This window comes from Oryzias latipes, chromosome 12, assembly GCF_002234675.1.
Source record: "Oryzias latipes chromosome 12, ASM223467v1".
In the NCBI taxonomy this organism is placed as follows: Eukaryota; Metazoa; Chordata; class Actinopteri; order Beloniformes; family Adrianichthyidae; genus Oryzias; species Oryzias latipes.
In genome coordinates this window covers 27,903,266-27,925,950 of record NC_019870.2, presented here as the reverse complement: position 1 = coordinate 27,925,950, position 22,685 = coordinate 27,903,266, and the positions used below count along the sequence as shown (strand labels likewise).

General features: G+C 44.1%; 1 protein-coding gene across 3 annotated transcripts in view; it reads left to right on the top strand.

Annotated features, from left to right (window-relative positions):
• Positions 1-5,255: 5,255 nt before the first annotated feature.
• The window catches only part of c6 (complement C6), a 31,736-nt gene continuing 14,306 nt past the window's right edge, over positions 5,256-22,685 (top strand). The window contains exons 1-8 of one of the 3 annotated variants that reach the window (XM_020707901.2): positions 5,256-5,820; positions 5,898-6,070; positions 6,355-6,485; positions 8,293-8,431; positions 13,478-13,490; positions 19,393-19,395; positions 21,408-21,517; positions 21,775-21,931. In XM_020707901.2, coding sequence (XP_020563560.1) covers positions 5,698-5,820; positions 5,898-6,070; positions 6,355-6,485; positions 8,293-8,431; positions 13,478-13,490; positions 19,393-19,395; positions 21,408-21,517; positions 21,775-21,931 — 849 coding nt within the window. In that variant the 5' untranslated portion in view covers positions 5,256-5,697. Of the gene's footprint in view, positions 5,821-5,897; positions 6,071-6,354; positions 6,486-8,292; positions 8,432-13,477; positions 13,491-19,392; positions 19,396-20,966; positions 21,205-21,343; positions 21,518-21,774; positions 21,932-22,685 lie in introns of those variants that run through there. The other 2 variants (XM_004075139.3, XM_011482101.3) reach the window with 2 other exon arrangements.

Here is a 22,685-nt window from a genome sequence, read left to right as displayed (position 1 = left end):
CTGAATAAGTAAAAGTCTGTCTGGTTTTAATTAGGCAAAGGTCTTAAAAAGGGGCTTTGCTGTTAGAAAGTTTGTACTTTTTGGCAGAAATCTTCCTGTCAGTAGCAGGGGGTTTATTGGAGTTCATCAGTCACTGAGGCAGAAATCTATTTGCTGAGGTTCCTGGAATAAATTTGTGGCTGTTCTAACATGAAAATGTGCTGAAAAGACGCCAAGAAGGGACGCGTTCTGTCGGTCTGGTTTCTGATCAGTCTGTTTCAATAGAACTTAATGACTGGGAACTGAAAACATCTTGTTTTTATTTTGGAAGGGGACATTCTTAACATGGGTTCTTCACTTTGATTATCATATTGCAAAACCAAAAACCTCTTTAAAAAAATTGTGATTAGAATTTTTTTTTTAATAAATCAATATTTAAAAAAACAGGATCCTTCTTTTTCTAAGAACATTGGAACTAAAGTCTGTGTCACACAACCACTAAGTACATTTTGCACATATTGCACAGATGAGAAAAGTTGTGGTCTTTACATGAAATTCTCCCAGACGTGTCACGAATGAACAGAAAAAGTACAAATAAACCACACAAAGAACACGTAAATCAATGTGGAACATGGTGTGTGTGATTATTGTGCTGTTTATATGCAATTTATTAGTGATTTGTGAGGCAATCACGTAATTTGTACATGATATGTATGCCGTATAAGCGATATAAAAGTTATCGGTGGTACACGCATGAAAAGTCTGTTAGACATACGTGGAACGGTCGTGGAAAGACACAAATGCGTGTATGCATCTTGCAAAAATCACTCAATTGCGTAAGATTTACATAAAAACTGCATAAGATTTACGTAAAACACGCATAAACTGCGTAATTCTTAACCGACCAAAGATTATGAACAGCTCAAAACCGAATCCCCGTAAAGACCCATCGGTTGAAAACCTCGACGGACGTCTGCGCACATTGACAAATGATGAACGCTAGTAACACTTGTGAATGATGTATTCACGCATGAACCACAAAAGACCAAACTCTCGCTTGAAAAATGTGCAAAATGTATGCAGTGGCTGTTTGATGAGGCCTCAAATCAGAGCAAATTTTTGCACCATCATTAAATCATCAGCTAGAGCCCATTACCAACCTGTTAACTGTCCAGCATGAGACAGTTATGAATGCAACTCTCGTGCATTCTCATCTCTGGTAATGTGAGGTTCTTCTGGTTCAACGTGTACGCATGACATTATTCATATCATCTGCAGCTCCTTCTCGGGGAGAGTAACAAAACCTTTGGTCCTCCCACAAAACACGTCTGAATTTATTATGTAATAATACCAGTTTGTAAAGATTACATACAGTTTTAAATGCTGCCATATGGAGCAACAACCCGGAGGTTTCATGTGCTTGTCCCAAGTCCGGTTAAAAGCAGAGGGTTGTGTCAGGAATGGTATCTGACATAAAAACAAGAGCCGAACTAGTTCCGCAAATCGCTACCAGAACTTTCATGCTGAATAAGGATGGACCCGGGAAAACAACAGCCGCCACCAAGCAGTTTGTCTGAAGCTGGGCGCTGGTGGAAGGAGTGCTGGAGAAACAGAGATGGAAGGATGAGCAGCAGGTTTGGATGATGAAGGACAGGGATGGAAAGATGTGGACGGGTTCTACAAGTGTGATGGAAAGATGGAAGGAGAACTTGAAATATCTGATGAATGAGGAACATGTTAGAGAACACAGAGGAGAAGAGTTAGATGTTGTGGAGCAGGAAGAGGCAAAAATCAGTGAGGAGGACGTGATGAAGACATTGAAGAGGATGTAGCTGGGGTCGGCCTGCACCCCGGCTTCTCTGGACTACACCTGGTCTGGGCGAGGCCTGCGTTCGGGGCTGGGCCCCCGTCGTTTCTGGTCCCAGGGGGGTGTTGGTGCCGTTCTGGTTGGCCTGCCTGTGCCCTGGGGCACCTCCTGTTGGTTTGGCCTGGGCTTGTTGGGGGTGGAACACTCGGCTGCCTGGGGGGTGTGGGGGTGCTTGTGGTTGGCGAGGGACGTCTGATGGGTCCGGGGTTCAGGCGCCTGGGAACCAGAGCTCTCATTGGGGACCCGGTTGCCTGGGGCTCTGTTTTACGGCCCTGGAGGTGGTGTCTAGACCTGCTCCTCCCTGCCTGTGTGGTCTTGGGGGGGCTAGTGCACTCTGCGGTGCCTCTGCCCCATTGCCAGCGGGCCTGCTGCCTCGTGCTCGAGTGGGGGTCTTTGGGGCGGGGATACAACAATACCATGCAGGGAGCCGGTTTAGCTCGTACTGGTTTGCGGCGCCTTCCAACCGTGAAACCAGGGTTTGACTCCGGGCTGCTCCCTGTTCCCTTCTCTACCTCTGTGCCGGTCCCAAGCCCGGTTTGAGAAGGTTGCGTCAGGAAGGGCATCCGGCGTAAAACATTGCCAAGTTTACCATGCGACTTGTTCGCTGTGGCGAGAAGCCGAAAGAGGAAGAAGAAGATACAACAATACCATGCATGGTAGGGCATGACAAGTCTCCCTCTTTACACCTAACACCTCACCAAGAAGACTGGGAGTTGATAGTGGTGGGGGGCTAAACTAAATAAATAATTAGATAAATAAACAATAGACAAATATGAATCAATCAAGGGGGGGGGGGGGCAATTGAGGACATAAATAAGTATGGTTAAATAGACCCCCTCTCCCAATCAAGCTTTGTTTGCTATAGACACGTAGGGACCATTGGTGGAAGCATCCACCAATTTTAATGGCACCCCCCCTAGAACATACAACACACACTAAGCACCAACATACATAAACACACTCATGTAGGTGGACACGCTTGGGTGATCAGACTCTGCTGTTGTAGAATGGAGAAGTCTGTATCGCCCCTGTCCACCAATTTTAACTGCACTTCTTTAACACACACACGTACACACACAACGAGAGGGGGATGGTCACGTTGCTCCCTGTCCCCTGCCCCCAATGCTGAGTGGGATGGGCCGGCGTCTGCTGCCGGGGTGTTGGTGGCGCTGTGGGGGCTCCTGCATCCCGGATCTTGCGGCTCTTTTTCCGTGCAGGGAGGGAGTCTACAACATCTGAGCGGGCTGGACGGCATCCCCTGGGGGCCGGATGGGGCCCCTCTCTTGGGCATTTCTGGACACTCCAATATTTTCCATCGTTGCTCACAGCAACTAGATTCTGGTCCTCAGGCTCAGCGTCCCCTGGCCCTGTCTGGGCCCCCTCTCTGTTCGCCTGCGTCCGCCTTCTGACTCGGGCAGTCGGCTTCTGCCGCTTCCCCCCTCTTGACCTCGGTGGGGCTGGCGGGCAGGTTGCTCGGGTGCGCAGTGTGGGCTGACCATGGGCTGTGCTGGCCTGCCTGCCTCTGGAATTGGGGGTGGGATCAGGACTCCCGTGCGGTGGCGTGCCTCTCGTCTGGGCGCTGGTGTAGGTCTCGAGCGGTCGGGGCATTGGGTGCGCCCTGGGGTGGGGCTGGTCCCTGTTGGGGCTCCGGCTCTGCGTGTTCTCTGTTCCTCCTACTCCTCGGCCGGGGGGCTGCTGGGTCCTTTCTCCGTCTCCGTTTCTGTAGTGGGGGTCAGGTGCACGGGAGGGTGGTTGCTCCGTGATCTTTGTCTGACGGTGATGCTCTTGGATGCCTGGATCGGCCGGGTTGCTGCGCTGTCTGCCCCTAGCTCTGGGGTGTGGGGGGCCGGGCCTCCTGCCTTTGCTGGAGCATTCAGTGTGATCAAGGCTCACTCTAAGAGTAACGCATTCTTTCAACCCACCCGCTTATTCACCTTTGCACAAATACGGGCATGGGTATTTTTTTTTAAATCTTTTTCTACACCCCCTTAATGAATATCGGTAATGTGTGTACCTGTCTATGTGCAGAAATCTTGGGAGATAAATCATTAATAATTACTGCATGATTATATTTCTAATCTGTAATTAGTTGTTGTTGCTGTGTGAACTAAGTTCTGTAATCTAATTTAAGACACGTTTTAACTTTGTAATACCGACTAGCCCCCACTCTAACCCCTTATCCCCCATCTCTGACATCCCACTCTGTTTCTTTCTCTCCTCTTTTGTTTCTTTTTTCCGTCCGGTCCAACAAGGAATGTATACAAATATGATTTTCATAAATAAAGCTTAGCCTCAAATACAAAAGGGGTTTATACAAATATACTCTCAGTCTGTCTGAAGACCCATAAACCCCAATTGTAACAATACAATCTGTCAATACAAGAGGCACTCAGCTCTGATCTGCTTGCTCAGGGGTTGGACAGGACGAGAAAAAGAAGAAAAGAAGAGGATGAAGAGTGAAAAGACAGTTGGTCCTGACATCACACCTGTGGAGGTCTGGAAGAGTTTAGCTGAGTATTGTTTCTGACGGGACGGTTGAACCAGATGTTGAAGAGTGATGAGAGGATGTCTGAGGAATGGAGGAGTGTTCTGCTTTCCATTTTTAGGAGAGAGACCTGCAGAGAAGCTACAGAGGCATGAAACCGAAGAGTCAAGCAATGAAGTTATGGGAAAGAACAGGGGAAGGGAACATTGTGGGTTTGTGCAAAGAACACTATGACGTTACTGTGATGTCATAACGTCACTCAGGACTCGCTGATATCAAGAAAATGTGTCCACCAGGCTATTAAGCACGTAAATTAAGTCACACAGCACATCCTGGGCCTTAGGGCCCACTGACAGGACTTTTCTTCCAAACCCTTCGTAAATCAGAGGCCCTTTGTAAAATCACATGTAATCAGAGGGTTCATAACTCCTTGTGCTGTCCTAGACAATTTAACATTGGGAGTTGGGTCATCTAGACCCACTAGACAGTGCTCTGAACCTTTTTTCTTCAATGATTTGTGATCTTCACTGGTGTCCATGGATTACATGAGATCTTTCCACCTTTATCCACCTTTGTCATGGTAGGGAGAACACGTCATTTTAAGGGGGGGGGGGGGGTCATCTAAAATAGCAGAAGAGTTTTAACAGTATGCTCTACCACATAGCAAAAAGTAGCAACCATTTGCAGGGGCTTTCATTATCATAGAGCTCTCTGATTATTGTCCCCCATAGCCCAGGGGCCCTCTAATTGCTTCTCCCCCCCTGCCCGATTGATATCACTCCTTTCTCTGGGTTCTCTTCAGATGTGCCCTATAACAGTGTAAGTAGTCATAAGATCCTAGGGAATAAGATCCTAGGGAATAACGTCACATTTGGCATCTGCAGTGCTTCCACACCCCCACCCCACCCCACCCCGGTCCATATACGGCCCTGGTCAAAAGCATCTATGGCATCTATCGGTGAACGGCATAAACGGTTGTTATCTTTTGGGCTGATCTCATGCCTGTGGATGTTTTCTGTACACCGTGGGTTCGTCTTTCGTCAGCGGTTTGTGGGAGTCACGGATGTTCAGAAACGGTTAACCGTGGGTGACGACTTGTTTCGCTGTCGACTCTGGTGAGGGAGAGGCGGAAGAAGCAGCCTCCCTCCCGGCCTTCAGGAGGGGCTGAAGGTGACTCCTCTGGCGGGGATGCGCAGGGAGCCTCTGTGGGTCCCGTCGGCCCGCTGTTCGGGCGCCGTTCCGGAGGATAACCGCGCGTTCTCCGGGGTGAACCGGAGCTTCAGCGTCTGACCGTTCCTCCGTCATTTCTCCGCCGCAGTAACGCTGTCTGTCCGCGGCTGGGAGCTCCGGCGGCGGGGGTGCATGCATGAGTTCCGGGCGGAAGAAGCGCCCCAGGTCCGCGGGGAGCGTTTTCCCCATCAGCAGGGGGGCGCAGACGGAGCAGGAGCAGCGGGAGAGCATGGAGGCGGCTGTGGAGGACAGCAGGATGGTGGGTGATGGAGGTGGGGGGGTCATGGTTGCCTTTCTCACATCATCCGTCAGGACACTGCTTTGCTTTCCGCGCAGACCGTGCAGGAGTTCAACACGCTGGTGGCGCTGTACCGGGAGCAGGTCATCTCCGTCGGGGAGATGTCAGCGGACTGCCCGCCTCTGCGCGCGCAGATGCACCACACGCGGACCAAAGGATGCTCCATGGCGCGGGCCGCGCACCAAGACCTGGCCGTCATCTCTGTCTCTGGGTATGAGGGCGGCGGCGGCGGCGCGGGGGGGGGTCCAGATCTGCTGCACAGAGAATCTGATTCCATTCACTGTAATGTAATGAGAGGCACGTGGGGAACCACCGAGACCGGGGAGAGGGAAGGAAAAAAGTTTAGGCTGCCTATTCAAATACATTTAAAACCTGTTTTAGTGTAAAAGCTCTAAAATGCTAAAATACATTTGTGAGAGCGTCATTGTGACTGCAGGATGAAGAATGCTCCTCCTGTCTGTGCCCCCCCCCCCCATCACCCTCCTCCTGCTGCAGGCCAGAGGATGGAGAGATCCCTCCGGAAATCTGTCGCCTCTTCATCCAGCTGCAGTGCTGCCTGGAAATGTTTGTAACGGAGATGCTGAAGTCCATGTGTCTGCTGGGGGTGCTGCAGCTGCACAGGAGAAGTACGGAGTCTTCTAAGCCCGTGGTGGTAGACTTCATCCAGACCCGTTTTCACAGGTCATGTCAGCCCCAAGGCTGTTTCCATGCAGCCGACCATCAAGCCCCATTGTGCGGTGAATCACGTGTAATTGTGTTAGATGATCATGATGTGTGTTTCCCTCCACAGGGAATGCGTTCGCAAAAGAACTCAGAAAAATAGATTTTTGTTCACAAAATACTCCGCAAACAGAATTATAAACAGGGAAGACATCATTCTGTCATCTCTTGATCAACGATGGCTTTTTAGTTCAATTGAGAATATTTTTCTTTTACCATTTCCCAGGTTTTCTGTTCTCTGTGAGGATTTGTGCCTCTTGTCTGGTAGCGTAGTTGAACTTTTAAGCACCTTTGCGTCCGTTTCCTCCAGGCCTTCCTGTGTGGATTTGGACTCCTTCACGGTGAAGTAGACGGATCCCAGCGTCGTCTTACGGATCCTCCTGACTCTGACTCGCTCGCTGATCTGTCGCCTTCCTCTCACCTTTTGCTCTGATCTCACAGAGCTGCAGCTTCTCCACTGGGGTTTCAGACATGAAGGGTTTGACGGTTCCATCTCTGTGGAGGTCTTGCCTTCGTGCAGCACCGCTGCAGAGATGAAAGACATCATCAGTCTGCCCTTCCTGCAGGTGTTTTCGTCACAGTGAATATGCTCTTCGAGGAGCTGCTCCTGTGCTGAGCTCCTCATACGTGTTTTATTGCTAAATAGGCGCTTTTATATTCTAGTGGGTTTTTTTATTCAACCTGAGAAACATCCAGACTCTCAGATCCTCCTCTGGTTCCTGCCTTTGTTTTGTTTCAAACCATCAGCTGTTGAAGGAGGTTACCATCTGTGTTTTTAGGTTTTCTTTATGTTTGTGCTCAAATCAAACGGAAACACTTTAAAAATTCCACAAAGGGAACATTTTTCAACAAACTTCCAGATTAAAAAGTCATAAAAATGTTAATAATTTAGCAGCGATTTACACTTTTTGTAAATGATTATAAACTAGTAAACAGAATTCATAACCAAGTCTTTTTGACTTTTTTTTACAGGTTTTTTAACTAAAGTTTTCCTTTTATAAAATAAAAATACATTTATGGAGCTAATTAGAGCAGAGAGTTGCAGATGTTTGTTCGTAACATTAGTGGTAATTTGTTTATTTCCTACGACCTTTGAATCTGTTTAGTGTGTCCGCCTTAAATGCATTAATTATCTGTCACTTGTTATGGTTCTGTTCAATTTCTTTTTTTATTTAGCTTTAATTAACTAAAAAAAGGTAGCTTAATACGTCTTTAATTCTTTAATATTTAAAAATGTCAGGTTCCCTCCTGTTTTCTAGTTCAGATATGTTGTAAATAATTTGTAGAAAATGTAAAGAATACCTTCCTAGGGTCAGATTCACCCTGACAGGGGCAGAGGAGTGAAGACGTCGTCACCATGAACATTGATCATTCTTAGTTTTATTATTAGTGGAGTTAATACTGATGGTTGAAGAAGAGAGAGAACATGTTCAGCCTCTGTTCGAACAGCAGGGGGCAGAAGAGAGCTGCTTGTGGAAGAAATGGGATGCATTAGTACTTGCTTTCAGATCAGCTCATCTGAAAGAAGCAGTTGCATGGGCAGACAGCTGACTTTAGCATGTGGGTCAAATGCAGGTATTTGCAGGAGAAGATAACAAAGCCAGAATAAGGAAGGGACTGAACGGCCGGGTTGGCTGTTATTAGCAGCGGCCACTGCTATGCGTTTGTCATTTGTCATCCCGCCTCAGTGCTGCGGTCTCTCTTCGTCTGCAGGAACAGACTCAGATCCAAAGGTGGATTTCAGGGTGGATGAAAGCTCGGACATTCCCATCCTGGAGGACAGATCCTCGTCTCCCATCGACTTCCCTCATGAGCAGTGGCTGGTGGGAACTGACATTGAAAACATAGAGAGGTGAGGCCCCTCTCCTCCCTGGTTGTACTATTCACCTTTTCATGTGAGGATCTTTTGGAAAACAAACCGGCTGCAATCACAGCCTCACGCTTTCTGTTGACAGAGATATGAGGGAGATGAGGAACTTACTCAGCAAACTCAGGGAGACGATGCCGTTACCACTGAAAAACCAAGGTTGGTGAGTTCACCAGGTGAACCGAACGAGCCAAGTTCACAGCTTCCAGCTTAGCAGAAAGGGAAAAGGAACAGGGGAAAACATTCATGGACCTATTTGTCTGACAGTGGATGCAACAGAATGGAGCGTAGCAGGAAGCTCAGTGTATTTGTATTTTCCACAGCACAGATAAAAATGCAGTATTTTTTTTCAAACTGCTTTTTTTTGGCCTGCTCCTGTTTCACAAGGATTTGATAACAATTGCAATTTGGAGCTCTATTTTTTCCCCATAGATTCATTTATTTAATCATGAAGTCCCTTGAGATAAAATCTATTTTTCAAGAGAGGCCTGGTTAAGAGGCATTGGCTCATTCACACACCTCTCTATGTTTTGACATAAAAAAGGAAAACAACTGTTAAATTAGCTCAAGAATAACATGTACACTCTTCGGTTACCTCGTGCGCGTTTATTCAAAAACGTCAGACTGCCGACCTGTTCAGGGCGTACCCCACCTTTGCCCAAAAGTAGCCGGGACGGGCTCCGGCGACCTCGTGACCCCAGAAGTGATAAAGCTGGTTTAGAAAATGAGCCAAAGTCCTGCAGATGGGATTTCCCACAAAAGGTTTATATTTGACTTGGTTTCAGAAAAGCCACATCCTGTAGGTCCAGCTACCAGGGGGATTCTACTGTGTGGCCTTTGCTGTGATATTTGCAGCAGAAAGAGAGAAGGAATTCAAATGTTAGATGTCTTTATGATATTACTCTGGTCCAGGGTTAGGATTGACCTCTTTGCACACACAGAGAGTTTATCCAGCTAGCTTCAGCAGGAAGTGAAGACCACGCCAAGCCAGAGCAGTTTTCTCATGCTTGACTTTGTGTTTGTTTTGTAGATGTCAGCAGTTTGCTAAACCTGACTCCAGACCCGCTCATCCGGCAGAGGAAGAGGCGCTTCCCCGGCCTCTGCTGCATGGTATCCGGCTGAAAGATAGACAGACAACAACTCCCGTTTGGGTCATTCTTTTTTTTGATACGTTCTAGATTGAAGCCTTTTTTTTAACTGATATTATCATCATGGAGTTTCTGCCACTGGTTCGGATCCTGTTCGTATTTCCCGTCCCAACGTTTGCTTGTTGTTGCTTGTGGCTCATGCAGATCAGCATCGCCCGACACGAGTTGTTTCCACGTCCACCTAACAGCGCACGTTCAGAAGCAGCAGATATGCAACAGCTGCTCTGGCCTTCAACACTGAGGGAAATGCAGCAAACAGCATGTTGGATGTTTGCATCCCCTTATGCATTCCTTCATTTGTGGAAAATCATGAAAACATACGTCGGTCTGGTTGTCAGTATTGGACGTAGACATCCTCAGCTGAACGACAGGTGACCTCTTTCACTGTGCCAATATTTATTCACAAAGACAAATGGCAAAAAGAGAGCAAAGCCAAGTTTCCCACAATTCAACAGCATTTACACAATGGTCCGGGTGAGTACTCGATTCTCATTGGCAGCTGGATGTGCGTTAAAAAGTAATTACGCACAGTGATAATTCACGCCTTAAAAAGTAGTTCCAGTCATATCGCTTAAATGTTCTGTATCACTGCGCTGGCTTCTTTAAAACAAACTTTAGCTTCATCATCTGGACAAAAACAAGCGGTAAGAGGAGAACTGATGCTTTATTTGACCCATCGTGACCATCAGCACATTAATATTGCTTTACTTAGCTGCTGCACTTGTGGTCCGCGTCCGCTGAGGGGCGCGTTGTCATGTTACCGTGACAACGTGCCGCACCAGGTAACAGATAGTCTGCTTTATGTGGGCGCGCGTTCGTCAGCTATTAACCCTTACCTAGTTCCTCCTGAGGAGTTCTTGTTTCTTTGGAGACACGGACAAATGTTATCATTTCACTAAAATAGAATGAGTTTATTTCAGTGAAAGTAAATCTGAGGAGTCACTGCATCTTATATTAGGTGAGTAATTTTGATTTAAACTAAGGCCAACGCTCCGGATGAGGTTTCGATTCCGTCAATCCCGTCAGTCCCACAGATCATTGTTAGGGACTCTTTGTCTAATATCCTCATTAAAGTGAGGAGCAACTCTGTTCCGGTCCCACCGCAGAGCGGGTTAGCTGCACGGAGGTCTGGACTTTTAACTGGACCGATCCGGATCTAGGTGAGTTATTGTAATCTCGGTTTAAACGCAACTGTGTCCGAGCGTTAGCATCTATCTATTATCGTTCATAGGTAAACCCAAATCATGACTCCTCCACTACCATGCTTAATAGTGGGTTTGAGAGTACTGTCTGAGGTTGTGTTGTTTATGTTTTATTAAGAATATTTATCAGCATTAAAGCCAAAAGAAAAGAACTTTTATGTCACCTGCACTGCAAAGACCTTCTTTAAAATTTCCTTTCATAATAACAGTAAGTGATAAGCAAATAAATCTGCTTGTTATTTATTGTAAAGGTACAATTGTTCATTTTTGAGATGTGCAGAAATTCTGGGTGAAATCTCATGACTTGGTTTGAGGGTAAACAGATAAACTCTGTGGAAAACTGTTGAGCTGCAGAGAGTGTAGATAGAAGAGGCTCTGATGAGCTGCAATGAACGAAGCTTCACCCTTTGGGTCTGTTAGCTGGAAGCTTCCTTGGAGGTGGCTGATGTCTTTTTCTCTTGACCTTTGGTGCGAACACACCTCAGAGCTGCAAACCTCTGCCCGCACAGAGCAGAGGGGATGGTCAGCAACGTCTGACTGAACTTTGGAAGCCTTTGAAAGTTTTAGAAACAGACTCAGTCCATGCAGTTGATTTATGCAACACTTTAGGAGTGCAGGCTGACTAAAGTGCTTCACAGTAGTAATAAACCCATAAAACAGCAGTGATGTGCTTCTATTCATGAGTGTTAGGAAGTAATCCCTACATAAGCACGTAAACCGTTATTCACTTCCTTGACTAAATAATGGCATTGTGAGAAAAGCTGTTCAGATGTTTGGCTCCACAAGAATGTTCAGGCGCAGCTCCAAAGACGCCGGCGAGTTCTGATTGAGAGTCGGCTGAGGAGCGTGCACGCCCAGGCTGTGCACGGACATTTTTGCGCCTTGGATCGTCTTCTGCGGGGGTCACGCCCACATTTGAATGCGTCATATTGAGACATGGGAGCGTGCTCGGTGGAGTTTGACATCCTCACCGGGAAGGCCTCAGCATCGCGGTGCGTCATCTGATATTTATGGCATTTCTATGACTGTAGGAACATAAAAATGCAGATTATTTCTTCACTCTGTGTGTAAAATAAACTTTATGCTATAAAAAAAAGCATTTGTATTTCACCTCTTTGTGTTCAGCAGATAGATGTTTATTGTTTAAAAGAATCTAACAATACCTACATGTATCTACACACACTTTTTTTTGTCAAGATAAATTATAGAATTTTAATTGTAGTAACTTTCTTTATCTTCTCGTGCTTTTTATACAAGTTAAAAGCATTTTGATGAAATAAATGATTAAATGTTTTTCAATTAAAGTCATGGTTTAATTGATAAAAGATCTATTGAGCCAAACTTCAGTGGTGTGGATGTTTTCTTGCTTCACCCCTTCCAACACTAGACAGCAGTGTTGGTTTAGATCTGGCTGTGGACTCTGGAGTCACAGTTTATAATACAAAGACAAAAGTAGTTTTTCTTTAACTTCACACACAAAAATGAAAACCTCCCCGGCGTGTTTGTCTAATTGCTGTCACAACTTTTTTTTTTACAGCTGCTGCTTTACTGATCATCTTCACTGAATCAAAATAATTTTTGGGGGGAAAATACATCCTAAAAATAGGAAACATCACTTGTAATAAAAGAAGGCACAGTGGCGTGCTTTCTTGTGCTGCTCCCCAGTAAATGCAGAGGGTGGTGTCAAGAAGATCATATGATATACACCAAATGATTCCAGAACTTTCCAAATACTTGTATAAGGCCGCAGCCCTGGTCAACGACGATTGCTACCTGTGCTGGGACCTATAAGGAGCCGGTGGAAGTTGGGCAACTGTTGTGTGAAGATCACAAATCATTGAAGAAAAAAGGTTCAGAGTACTGTCTAGTTGGTCTAGATGACCCAACTCCCAAGGGTAACCCTTGTGCTATCCTAGGCACTTTAACATTGGGAGTTGGGTCATCTAGACCCACCAAACAGTGCTCTGAACCTTTTTTCTTCAATGATTTGTGATCTTCACTGGTGTCCATGGATTACATGAAATCTTTCCACCTTTATCCACCTTTGTCATGGTAGGGAGAACACGTCAATGTAAGGGTGGAGTCATCTAAGATAGCACAAGGGTTAAAGTGCTTTTCTGCTTTGCTTCAAGGTCCAAGGTTCTTTACAGTCACAGTCCTATGCACTCACTGATAGCGACTCTGCTGCCAAACATTGGCACCAACCTATAGGTTATCCAACTAGGAACAATGTGGGGTTCAGTGTCTCACCCCAAAAACCCCTTGACACATGGGGAGGCAAGGCAGGAAATGAACCTGAAATCCTCTGCACCACGACATGCAGCGCTTTGACTGGGAAAACTAAAGCCTGGGTGAATCTGATGAAAAGAAAAAAACAATTAAATAAATAATAATACATTTTATTTGTTAGGTGCCTTTCAAGGAACCCAATGTCCCCGTACATAAAAGTGAAAATAAAAATAAAAGCAATAGAATGTACAATAAAATATGCATTTTTAACCCTTGTGCTATCCTATGACCCCCCCCCCCCCCCCCCCCCTTACATTGAGGTGTTCTCCCTACCATGACAAAGGTGGATAAAGGTGGAAAGATTTCATGTAATCCATGGACACCAGTGAAGATCACAAATCATTGAAGAAAAAAGGTTCAGAGCACTGTCTAGTGGGTCTGGATGACCCAAGTCCCAATGTTAAAGTGCCTAGGATAGCACAAGGGGTAAGATAGGCCAGGAATAACAAGTTATGGGGGGAAATAGGCAAATTGGAAAAGGTGAGTTTTTAGTTTCTTGGTGAATTGTGAGAGAGAGCCACTGTTTCTGAGGTCAGGAGGTAGTGAGTTCCAGAGCCGGGGGGCAGAGCAGCTTAAAGCTCTGCTTCCCATAGTGACAAGACGAGCAGTGGGGAAATCCAGATGAAGGGAGGAGGAGGATCTGAGGTGTGTGATCGGAAGCCAATGGAGCTGCTGCAGAACAGGTGTGATTTGTTGGAAAAAAGATGGATGTTCAAGATTTCAGATACCAGATGGAAAGGGAGCCACAGTGCTGAGATGTGCTGTAGGTGTTAAAACATTTTGTGTTTCCAACTCCTAAGGAAGAAAAGTAACTTTTGGCTGAAAGAAGAGATTGCTTGAAGTGGCTAAATGCTGCCATTGCTTAATTATCGTATAATTTGAGTCTTTTGCAAAAAATTGGCCAAACAAAAAATAGTGTGAAAACACACAAACAAAACACCTCTATGGCACTCCCCAGAAATCCCTCAACAAACTTCAATCTGTGTAGAACTCAGCTGTTTGGAAATCTAATCACTTCCTTCACCCTGTTTGACCAAATGACACATGTTCAGCTCCACTGGTTCCACTGGTTCCACGTCTAATTCACAGTTTACTCTTGCCGTCAAAGCCACGCACTTGCTTGTCCCCCCACACGGTGCCTGCATGGGGGGATGCAGTTGAACTTCAAATAAGTATGTCAATGTTAAAAAAAACCGAAGAAACCTCAGGGGTGCCCACATGAAGGAGGGATCCTCCCCTAGGATGGACAGGCGATGTACCAGAACTCATAGAGAATAATTAACTTATCTAACTCTACAACTACATATTTAAAGTCCAGCAGACGTGCTTCATCCAGATGGAGTTGGGGGGACGCCCGGGGGCGCGAGTTGAGCCGGAGACAAGATCCACAGCCAGGTGTAGGAGCAGGAGCAGAGACGAGGTTCACTGCCAGGTACAGACCAGAGACGAGCCAGAGGCAGGATCCACAGCCAGGTGTAGGAGAAGTAGTAAAGGCGAGCCAGAGACGAGGTACACGGTCAGGAACAGGAGCACGGATAAGCCAACTGGAATCTGGAAGCACTCCCACTCACCCGGAGGGGAGTGGGAAAGAGGGAGAGTACATGAGTCGCACTGCACCAAAAAGAGGCATGGAGAACTAAATGATGAATAATAATCAAGAATAGCGAAAGGAAAGTGGTCTATTCAGGATGGACCTGACCAGGGCTCATGGGAGAGCCCTGGTCACTGAGTGCTCGCTTGCAAGCCCCAACCAATGCCTCGCTCCAGAGTGGGACTCTGGTGACACCAATCCAGGTGACGTAACAGGATCATGATGTTTATCTGCAGTTAAAACATTTTGTGTTTCCAACTTCTAAGGAAGAAAAGTAACTTTTGGCTGAAAATACAGATTGCTAGAAGTGGCTAAATGATGCCATTACTTAATTATTGTATAATTTGAGTCTTTTGCAAAAAATTGCCCAAACAAAAATAGAGTGAAAACACACAAAAAAACCCTCCTCTTTTATCCAGGCTTGGGACTGGCAAAGTGATTTGAAAAAATCCCTTCGGCAGAGTTTTTTTTTGGTGTGTTTTAAATTTTGCTTTGGTTAATTTAGAAATCATTTTAGGGGCTGGCTTTAATTTTTCACGGGGGAAACCGGAGTACCCGGAGAAAAACCCCCAAACCTTTGGGTGGAACAGGATATTTAAGCGAGGACTAAAAGTGGAAATAATACATGTAGAGTGAACGTGTTGGTGAAGAATAATTTGAGTGGAGCAAAAAGTATTTGACAGTCAGCACTTCTGACTGTTTTCCTACATAGAAATAATCAATTAACTTATCCTCTACTTGCCCAATCCTGTTCCACAGTATTGATGCTAGCCGCATTGACTACTGCGATTTGCACCTCTGTGGCCCTCCCCAGAAATCCCTCAACAAACTTCAATCTGTCCAGAACTCACCTGTTTGGAAATCTAATAACTTCCTTCACCCCATTTGACCAAATGACACATGTTCTGTAGCAGCTCCACTGGTTCCACGTCTAATTCACAATATACTGTTGCCGTAAAAGCCATGCACTTGCTTGTCCCCCCACACGGTGACAACCCCCCCCCCCCCCCCCATGCAGTTGAACTTTAAATGAGTATATTAATATTCAAAGAATAAACAAAAGAAAAAACATTTGCTTGAACAAGCAAACAATACTTTTATTGTGCTGTTGTATAACCTTCACTTTGAAGTAATTCTATCTAACTGTTTGCTTTTTTGGCCTATTTTCTCTCTTTTCAATGCTCGTGTGGAACCACTTGCATCTAGATTTTGAAATTTTATTGGATTTCTTGTTAAGTAAAAATTACTGGCTGCATAGACAGATCATCTTACTACTTTTCTTGATCTTCTTCTTAAGATTAGCGTTCTTGTCCCTTTTTCTAGTCTACCTCATTTTGCAGTGTCTTCCAACCTCAGTTGGCACTGACATAGCTGGATTTGGATGTATTCTTCTGCCCTCCTATACTTCATGTGTGTTTCTCACTCTTCCATTAGCCCTCCTTCAACCTAAATCCTTACTATTTTTGTCTCACAAGTTGTTAATTCTTATTCTTTATTCATCCAAGTTGATTTTTCAAGCTGTTGTTTTTGCTCTAAAGTCTATTTAATAAATTTTTATTATTTTTGTAGCATTCAAAAGTATTGTGAAGACTTTTTAATCAAGAGTAAATGTTGTGTCAGTAAATATTTCCGTGTTTTTCAGGGCTGCATTTTGGTGTAGTGGTTGCCACTCTTGCCTCACAGCGAGAAGGCCCTTGTTTGAATCCTGGTTGGGATTTTTGTGTGGAGTGTGCTAGTGTGCATGCATTGGTCTTCTCCAAGCACTCCAGCTTCCTGTCACAGTCCAAAAATGTACTTTATGGGTTATCTGATGGCTTCTAATTGGGCCACATTGTGCATGTTCATGTGTCTGTGTCTGTGGTGGCGACCTGTCCAGGGTGTACCCTGACTTCACCCAACAGTAGTAGTTTGTCCTTCCACACGGTGCCCCCACATCCATTGGTGTCTTTAAATCCAAATTCAAGTCCTATCTGTTTAAACTAGCAATAGTGAGGATTGTGCCCTTGGGCTTGGTTTTGTCCATCTTTGGGTCTTTTCAAGTTCTGCTTTCAAGTTTTCCTTTTGTCAGTCCCCCTAGCTTTGGGTTGTCAATCATCTAAAGCTGTGGTCATTTGTCTTGATGATCCTCTTGTATATAATCTGTACAGTGTGCTTGGTTGACTTGAAAGGTGCTTAAAATTGAATATTATAATAATTGCCGTTTCCCTGTAGAATTGGTGATTGCTAAATATTTTTTGCTCCACTCTGTGTCTTTAAATCTGTCGATGGCCCGATTACTGGGAAATGTCCGTGAACCTTTCATAAAAAAACATTGTGCCGTTGTTCTTGATGTCATCAGTACCCTTGTTTTGTGAAAAAGATATCATTTTATCATTGGCTTCAATGAAGACTTCATCTTTTGAAATATGTGTGTAGTAATGAGCACTTTGAGGGCCTAATCTTTTGTGACAAATCACAGAGGCCAGGCGATATTTCTGGTTTTTACCATTGACTGAAATATTAATGTAATTATCCGCTGTCACTTGCCGTCTGTCCATACTGGTGTCTACATGTCTGGGTAGATACAGAGTTATCAAGTCAGAGTCTCCAAAGGATATTTGTCTTTCTACATCTGCTGAGCACATTTCACACTTTTTACTGCCACAAACATCTTCAACGGCCTCATTAAAAAGTGAGGTAAGAGAAACCATTTCAATAGATTGTTGTGCTACAAAGAACATGTCCCCAATGTGATCCACTTTGTTTGTCATGTATGTGCACTGGTCACATGTTTTTATACATTTAATCCGGAGACTTGTTTCAACCCCACACACATGTAACCAGCCCAGGAATGGTTCCACAAAGTCAGCTGCATCGTTTTGTTTTCCGAGTTTTAAGTCTGGCTTGAACTGATTTATCTCTTCAAGAACAGGCAGTATAATGGATGAAGCAAAGTGATGGCCTGGATTGTGTAGTGCTGTCAGGAACATTTTGGCACATAGTGGTGTTTGAGAGAAATCTTCCAAGTCTTCTCTGGGAAATGTCTGAAGTTTCTCCCTTACTATGTTGATGTTTAATGCTGCCTGTAAAGAGGAGTTCAGCCAACAGTTGTTGAAACTGTTACTGAACTTGCACACTGAAGAAATGAAAGAGGGGCTGTTTTCCTGGATTGTTGTGTTTTGTTGTTCTCTCTCCAATGTATTTTCTTCAATCCAATCGTTAAAAAGAAAGGAACTGATTGAAGAAGAATCAGAAACTGTAGAGATGTCTGATGATGTTGAAGACATCCAATCACAATCAGAATATGTTTCATTCCTGATCACACTGGTTATTTCAAACTCCATTTCTTCTGGATCATTTGCTATTTCTAGTTCAAAGATGAAGGGATTGGAAACGAACAAATCAACAGGTGGAGAGATGCTAGAGGATTTTGAAGAAGTCCCATCATCATCAGAAGCAAAGTTTTTTGATTTCTTCTGTTTTCCAAGTTTTTTCTTTAAACTCAAAAAGGGCTTTTTAACTCTTCTGAAAGCTCCAGAAACTAAGCCACTAAAACCGGGAATTAGTCCGCAACAAGCCATCTTCTTTGAAAACTATTTCAAGAAGGTGTAAAGAATTCCAATAAACTTGTAAGTTCTCTTGTTATGAGTTTACCCAAAATACCTTTTGATACTCGAGTGCTACACCAACAGATTTGCTCCCTTATTTGTGCTCTCAGCCTGACGATGTCATCACTGATGTCAGAACATGCTACCATCATGAGATGTCATGATTTCTTCTTCATGACATCTCATATCATTTGATGTAATGATGATGACATGTTATGACATCATGAGATGTTATGATGTTATGACATCATGACATGTGATCAGATGTGATGAGATGGCATCTCATCACATCTGATGATGCTCAGATGACATGTCATGACATCATCAGATGTCAAGACATCATCAGATGTCATGACATCTGGTCATGACATCATCAAATGTCATGAGCATCATCAGATTACGCAACCTTTGTTGTGCTCATGACATCATCCGATTAGACAGCCTTTGTTGTGCTGATATTCCAATGTTGTTCATATTTTCTATTAAAATGGGTAACTTCCTTTTACCAAACTAGTTTTTTGTCTCTGGGATCTAAATGATTTTCAAATAAGTATATGAAAGTTCAAAGAACAGACAAGAAAATATTTGCTTGAACAAGCAAACAATACTTTTCATTGTGCTGTTGTATAACCTTCACTTTGAAATAATTCTGTTTGCTTTTTTGGCTTGTTTTTTCAATGCTTGTGTGGAACCACTTGCTTCTAGATTTTGATATTTTATTGGATTTCTTGTTAAGTAAAAATTATTGGCTGCATAGACAGATCATCATACTACTTTTCTTTATTTTCTTCTTAAGATTAGCGTTCTTGTCTTATTTTTAGTCTACCTCATTTTGCAGTGTCTTCCAGCCTCAGTTGGCACTGACATAGCTGGATTTGGATGTATTTTTTTCTTTCTCTTCTTCTGTACTTTTTTTTTCTTAATCTTCCATCATCCCTCCTTCAACCAAGGTCTTTATTATTTTTGTCTCACAAGTTGTACATTCTTATTCTTTTTTTTATCTAAGTTGAGCTGTTGTTTTTGATTTTACGACAGAGTTTTAGGGCCAGTAAAGTAAAATTACGAGATTTAAAGTTGTACATTTATTAGATTTAAAGATTAAAGGGAAATTGAGCATCCAGTGCAGCAGCAAGTGAACACCGCACAGCAGCAGAGCAGACCTTTGAACAGGTGAGCTGAATGTTCATTGATAACATTACAAATGTTTGGAAGCTCATTTGTTTGATTTTACGGTTTATCAATGTTTTATTCGTTGATTGGGGGCTTGCAGGATCTCTGCAAGCCATCAGTATCCCTGCAGCTGTTTACTTCAACCCTATCTTCCTCCACGAAAGACAAGATGAGGAGCACTTTGGGCATTTTCAACGTTCTTATGCCAATATAACAGACTATTTTCATTCATCTTTGTTGTTTTATGTTGAAATGAGATGTTTCATCTGGAGGAGGGGGCGTATGTAACAATGTTTTCCTTCTGCTTTAGTGTTTCTTCTGCGCATGACAGTTATATGACGTAAGGTGACAAATGGCTTCTGGGTATGTGAATGAACAGGGCTGAATTAAGTAGTGGTCATCTTCACCCAAACGTGTCTCTGAGCTCCTTTACATATCAAACTCATTTTTACCGACAGCGCACCCCGGAAAGCCGGCCACACTAACAATAATTTGATTTTGAGTCGCCAAAAGGTTCAGAATTTCTTTGTTTTTTAGAATTATCCGGAAATAAAGCTTCACAAAATGCTCCACATCTTTCATCTTCAAGCAAGGCTGTCCGAACACTAACACCCCAGCCAAGGGTGAGAAAACACTCGTGAACAGTCCAAGATGTAGAAGTAATAAGATAAGAAAGTTAAAATATAAAAACAGGTAAAATATAAAATTATATATTAAAATAAGATAAGTTAGTGCATAAAAAAGTCTGGAATATAAATTAGAATAAGTTCAGACATAAAAGGAATAAAAGGCATTAAACAAATAAATATGTGATGAAATAGCATATAAATTGGTTTTATTGTATTCTTGTTTGTTCTTTATGGAAAGAACCTTGAGCTGTCTGTTTGACATGAAAGGTAGTTTATAAATAAAATTAATTTGAATTTGAATTTATAGGTTAATTGATGATTTTAAATTGCCCCGTGATTGTCTGTTACACTGCTCCAATCTGGTGACCGGTTCAGGGTGAACCAGCCTTCACCCAACAGTAGCCGGGTAGGTTTCAGAAACCCAGTGACCCTAACCTTGCATGGGTCACCAACGGTTTTTTCGGATTTATAATTGTTTTTTTTTTTATGATTTTGCATTTTCAAACTGTTCTCATGAGGTACGTAAAAGTTTTTGTAAAACCATTCTTTGGCAGATGCATCCTTCCTGCTTTTTGTTCTCTGCCACATCTGTCCTGCTTTTCAGACACACAGCCTGACATGTGCAGAGGCAACAACATCTGATGACTCAAATGTTGTCTCATGTTCCAGTTTTGCCTCATACCTCATAAAGCAAAAGAACTGATTGATTGCGCAAAACTCTCAAAGGCTCAGAAAACCAAATGTGAAAGTGAAGAAAGAGGAAAACAAACCCATTCCTCCCCAGAAAACACTTAACTGTCCAGTTCAATGGCAGAACATCTGGTTTACATCTAAGCAGCAGGGAAACTCCAGAGCTCCTCTCTTCCCGTAACACTGAGGAGCAGGAGGACGTGCCTGTGTCCCCCTGTTCTTATTTATGCTGTTTTTGGTCCATTTTTGTTCTGAGGTTATGAAATCTGATTGGCTGGCATGTGCTCTTATTCAAGAGTCTTTTAGAATTTCCCACCCTGCTCAGACAGAAAGCTCACAATCTGATGTGCCTGCAGAGCACAGGCCGACTTCACTTCTGCCGGAAGCAGTTCAGCACAAAGCTGCATGAGTGCAGGTCCAAACGCCGGTGAGAGAGGTCGAGCACGCCAGTGGTGAGTCAGATTCGTCCGTTGTAAGGTTTGGATTTTTGTGAGGGGAACCGTTTAAAAAAAAAAAGCAAAGTTTCCAGATGTAGGGACTTGAGGAGGTTTTAATTTTGTCAAGATCTCAACTGATCCTGATTGTCTTTAGAAGATCTAGGGCCAGTCTGGGCTCCAAGATGTCTCCTTCAAACAGCTTGGTGCTGCTGCTGCAGCTGCTCAGCTGTGTCTCAGTTGGTCTGGCCTGTTTCTGTGATCGGTACCCCTGGACCTCCTGGTCCCCCTGCACCCAGACCTGCAACCATGGTGTCCAGAACAGACGCAGGTGAGGGTGCTAAGGCTGTTCATACAGGAACAGACATCCAGCTCTGACACAGGCGATCAAGTCAAAGTTTCCCTGCCCCACTACCAAATGAGATCTCTTCTACAGATTTGTCATTTTCTTGGATTATGCTCTTAGTATAAGACAGGTTTCTGATTTTATTCACATTTTTTTCCCTATTATTTGTTTATACTCAGAGTTTTAATAAACTAGCTGTTTGAATGAACCCTAATTAATCTTAAATCTGATCTCTGAAACAGGCAGATCCACTACGACGATTATTACTGGAAGAACAGCTGCCATCAGCTGTGTGACAGTCAAGATGTTCGAGCGTGTAACGAGCAGCCGTGCCACATCAACTGCGCCCTGACGGATTACAGCCAATGGTCTCCGTGTTCATCCTGCGCCAAAAAACAGGCAAGAAACGTGCCCACAGCGCAGCGCTTCTGTCACCTCCATCTGTCACTGATTTCAGAATGCACGCAAGGTACTGGAAACATTCTTCAGAGAGTTTGCATACCCAGTCTAAGATGATTCTAGCTTTATGACATGGCGCCTTATCCTACTGGGAGTGACCATCAGAAGATGGTCCACTGTGGTCAGAAAGGGATGGACATGGTCAGCAACAATACTCAGGTAGGCTGTGGCGTTGGAACCATGCTCAACTGGTACTAAGGGGCCTCAAAGTGTGCCAAGAAAATATCCCCCACACCATGACACCACCACCAGCCTGAACCGTTGATACAAGGCAGGATGGATCCATGCTTTCATGTTGTTGAGGCCAAATTCTGACCCAACCACCTGAATGTGGCAGCAGAAATGGAGACTCATCAGACCAGAAAACGTTTTTCCATCTTCTATGGTCCAGTTTTGGTGAGTCTGTGTGAATTGTAGCTTCAGTTTCCTGGTCTTAGCTGACAGCAGTGGTACCCGGTGTGGTCTTCTGCTGCTGTAGTCCATCTGCCTCCAGGTTGGACGTGTTGTTCAGAGATGATCTTTTACAGAACTCTGTTGGAACCAGTGGTTCTTTGAGTTCCTGTTGTCTTTCTATCAGCTGGAACCAGTCTAGCCGTTCTCCTCTGTTTGGGATCAACACGGCATTTCTGCCCACAGAACTGCTGCTCTCTGGATTATAGGACCATTCTCTGTAAACCCTAGAGATGGTTGTTAG